Genomic DNA, 3664 nt, shown 5'->3' on the forward strand with positions numbered 1-3664 from the left:
GGCTCCGACAGAAAGGGGCAAATCTGACTCCCCAGCCTACGGTCCAGGCCCGCGTCCCCTCCGCTCTTGTGCGCCCCCTCCCACCACTTTGCAACTTTAAAGACTCGGCCTGGAGCACCGGCCTGCGAGCCGAAGCATCCTCCCGGGTAACTACGAGCTCCGGGCCGCTGGGGAGGAAGGACCCCGTGGGCTGGGAGAGGCAAGTCGGCCGGGCCGGGGGTCCTCGGGCTGCCCTAGTCCCGGGCGAGCGGCGACATTCCGAAGGAAGCGAGAGCTATGCCTGGGCCCGGGCGGCGCGCGGGGGGAGGGAGGGGCGCGCCCCCGCCCGCCGCCACGGAGACCCGGGTGCACCATTGGCTGTACAGCTCAAAGTTCTCGGCCGGCGGCGCGCAGGGGCGGGGGCGCGCGCGGAGGGGGAGGGGCTCGGGGGCGCGCAGCCGGCCGGGCTCCGGCGGCGGCATCTGTTCGTGGTGCTGAAACCCGGAGCGCTGAGCTCAGCGCAACTAACTCACAATGGACAACTTTTCTTCGTCGTGGGGGCGGCGGGCGCGCACCCCCATGGTTGGAGCTCCTCGCGGGCCCCCACATCCCCTTCCAGGCATAGACACTCAAGTTAGGGCAGAACTGGGGGGTCCCGGGGGCGCCGTTCTTTTGTTCCCCGGGAGCTGGCGTCAGGTTCCGAGAATAAAAAGTGAGGCCGGCGGGATGACCGGGAAGGGGCCGGCTAGGAGAAGGATCACCAAACCGGGTCGGCAGTGCCACGCGGAAATGGCTTCCAAGGAGTTTGGGGTGCAGGCCTGAATTGCCGCCCCCTTGTGTCCCCCTCCCACCGCAGCAGGGACCAGGGGATGCCGAGGCCGGGGAATGTCCACGTTCCCAAAACATGTCCACCGCTCAAGATGGACGCCGGGCAGCCGGCGCCTCGGAGGTACGGCGCAGATCTTTGGCCGGCCGCCGGAGCCTCGCGCTCCCCTCAGCCGCCACAAAATCATCTCTTTCTATCAAGAAAGGGAGGATGGCAACTTTGAGGACTGCAGCCATAACCCCACGGGAGTCGGAGCGTGCGGCGACCGCACAAGCACTTTTTAGGGTGCTGCCAAAGTGCCCGGCGACCCTCCCTGGAGCCCGGTCCCCTGTGGGGCATAAGCCCCCTCCTTACTTGTTTGTCGCTGAGCGTTGCGATCCGTGGCTGCCTCTCGTGGAGCTGCTTCTTGAGGTCGCCGTTCTACGGAGACACAGAGGAGCGGGCTCAGCCTGGCCGCCCCGGGGGGCGAGCAGGCGAGCACCGAGCCCCCGCATCCCCACCACCCAGTGCCTGGCGGGCCAGGCCAACCGCAGCGCGCCCCAACTTTCCGGGGCCGCTTTCCTCACACGGGCCACCGTGCAATGTCGCGCGGAGCAGCTTACCTGTGGCTGCCGCCTCATTGGGGCAGCTCCCGGGGCGGGGCGGGGGCCGAGGCCACCCGGCGGCGCGCCCCGAGCCGTGCAAGTTTGCAGGCCGGGGTGCGGGTGCGAGTGTGTGTAAGAGTGTGTGCCGGGGGAGGGGGGACGAACAAAGAGCCAAGTAAACACGGCGAGTCCGTGTCGAGCAAAGCTCATAAATATTCAAGTCGCGTCCTAATCTCCCCAACACACACACGCGCACGCCGCAATACCGCCCGGGCACCGGCCGCCTCTCGCCGGAGTCACAATCGCCAAACTACTTTTGCTAACACTGAGGGTCGGTGCCGGGTTGGGCCCGGAGCTGGAGGCTAGGAGCTGGCCTGTCCGTGCACCCTGTTCCCTAGGCAGCTCTAAAAGAGGGTCCCCTTTCCGGGTGCCCGAGTTGTGCAAACGGGGCAGTGACAGAGAAAACGCCACGCTGGGGTCCCACGAGCCCTGAATCTGCAAACAGTGCTGGATCGCACGGAAGCGAGGGGTAGAGGGAGACCCAAGGGTTCCATCCCAGCCAGCCCCGGGACAGACTCCGGGAAGGGGCCTGCTTCTAGCACCCCTGAGACCAAGAGTTAGCTACGGAGCTTGGGTCCCTCCAGCCTCCACTCCCCAGGCCACTATTGCTCCCCGGCCCAGGCTCCCGGACCACCTACCTGGTGGCGCGCGAGTTCCACCGCGAGCGCCTCGGACCGGCTCTGCAGCTCCATCGCGGCAACTTGGGCAGCACTTTGCGCTCACTTTGGCCGGAGCTCGCAGGAAGTTGTATGGCTCGGCGGGAACCAGACCGGGAGAGCTCGGATCCGGCGTCCCGGGCACTGAGAGACACGAGTCCCCTCCTGCAGCGCCGATAGGAAAGGAGGCTGACGAGAGGGAAGAAAGGCGAGCTGGCGCCCAACTCTTCCGGCTGCCGCTAAGTTGCGCCGGGTGCCCGGGCTGCCCGCGCCGTCCGGCGCATGGCCCCCCGGCGCCGGGAGCCCCGCGCAGCCCCCCAGCGCGCGCCCCGCCGCCGCCCGCGCCAGCTGACCGCCGGCAGGGACTATATTTCCTCCGGCGCGCGCGCCTGGATCTCGCTGGGGCCGCGGCAAAGTTGTGCCTCGGCACGATGCTAATTCGGCAGTGCCCGGATGGAGCGGGCCGGGGCGGCAGGGGGCGGGGCCGGGAACCCGCCGCCCGCCCCGCCCCGCCCCGCCCGCGCGTGCGCACTGCTTTCGGCCCGGCGACCTGGCTCCGGGAACAAAAGTGGCGGCTGAGCGGAGCGCAAAGTCGCGGCTCGCAGAGCCGAGCGCCCGAGCGATCATCTCTTTGGTGCGCAGCCGAAAGAGCACGGAGAGCCGGGAATGCTTTCACAGTCCCACTCCCGGAGCGACACTTCCCGTCGCAAGCTGAGATGCCACCCTCCTGCTTCTTGCACCTCCTCCCTCCTCCGCTTCCCCTTCTCGCCTCGCTCTCTGGTTTTATTTAAATCACCCGGTCCTCTCCCGCACGCCTAGCGCTGCGACTCGGAGACTAAATCAGTCCTGTCGCCAGAGTCCCGGCGCCTAATGGCCGCTGTGGTATTTAAACAGTATGAAAACTGATCTCTTGACTGGTCCTTTAATGATTTTTTTTTTACACTCACAATTAAACTCTCAACAGATGTCACTACACTTTTTTTTTTCACACAGTTGTTAAAAATCGTAAACACGACAGGTCAGTGTGACATAAAGCAATCATAAGTACAGCTGCAGAGATGACATTTCAGAATTCCCAGTCCCGGGACCAGAGTCAACGTCTCGGAGTCGAGATTACTGCGGCGGAGTTTCCTGTCCTCATCAATTAATGTCGGGGCTTTGTGCCCTGCTGGGTGCTAGCACACTAGTGTATTTCAAAGAGGCAAGGGGGAAGGGGGCTTCCGTGTCAGAGTATCCCGTGAATTGATAGCGACTCGTAACTAACTCTTTCCATAGGTCACAAGAGAAGGAGGAAGGATGGAAAGGAAAGAAAACTCAGGACACCAGTCAGAAATGTCCCTTCAATAGATGCCAACAGTCTACATATTTCCTTTACCCCTCAGGAGAAATCAGCCTCTCTCTCTCCCTCTCCCTCTCCTTCTCCCTCCCCCCTCTCTCTTTCACACACACACACACACACACACACACACACACACACACACCCCAAAACACCAAAACACTAGTGTTGTTAGGACCATATGCAGTATTGGTCACAGTCGACAAAGATGATGTGACAACGA

The 3664-nt window shown here is 63.7% G+C and overlaps 1 protein-coding gene across 2 annotated transcripts in view; it reads right to left on the reverse strand.

The window, feature by feature from the left end:
* The window catches only part of Phf21b (PHD finger protein 21B), a 72874-nt gene extending 70322 nt beyond the window's left edge, over positions 1–2552 (reverse strand). The window contains exons 1-2 of one of the 2 annotated variants that reach the window (XM_031351583.1): positions 2088–2552; positions 1160–1225 (exon numbers count right to left, since the gene is read on the reverse strand). In XM_031351583.1, the coding sequence (XP_031207443.1) occupies positions 1160–1225; positions 2088–2141 (120 nt within the window). In that variant the 5' untranslated portion in view covers positions 2142–2552. Of the gene's footprint in view, positions 1–1159; positions 1226–1407; positions 1592–2087 lie in introns of those variants that run through there. The other variant, XM_031351576.1, reaches the window with a different exon arrangement.
* Between the last annotated feature and the right edge of the window lie 1112 nt (positions 2553–3664).

The sequence above is a fragment of the Mastomys coucha genome, unplaced genomic scaffold (assembly GCF_008632895.1).
Source record: "Mastomys coucha isolate ucsf_1 unplaced genomic scaffold, UCSF_Mcou_1 pScaffold11, whole genome shotgun sequence".
Lineage (NCBI taxonomy): Eukaryota > Metazoa > Chordata > Mammalia > Rodentia > Muridae > Mastomys > Mastomys coucha.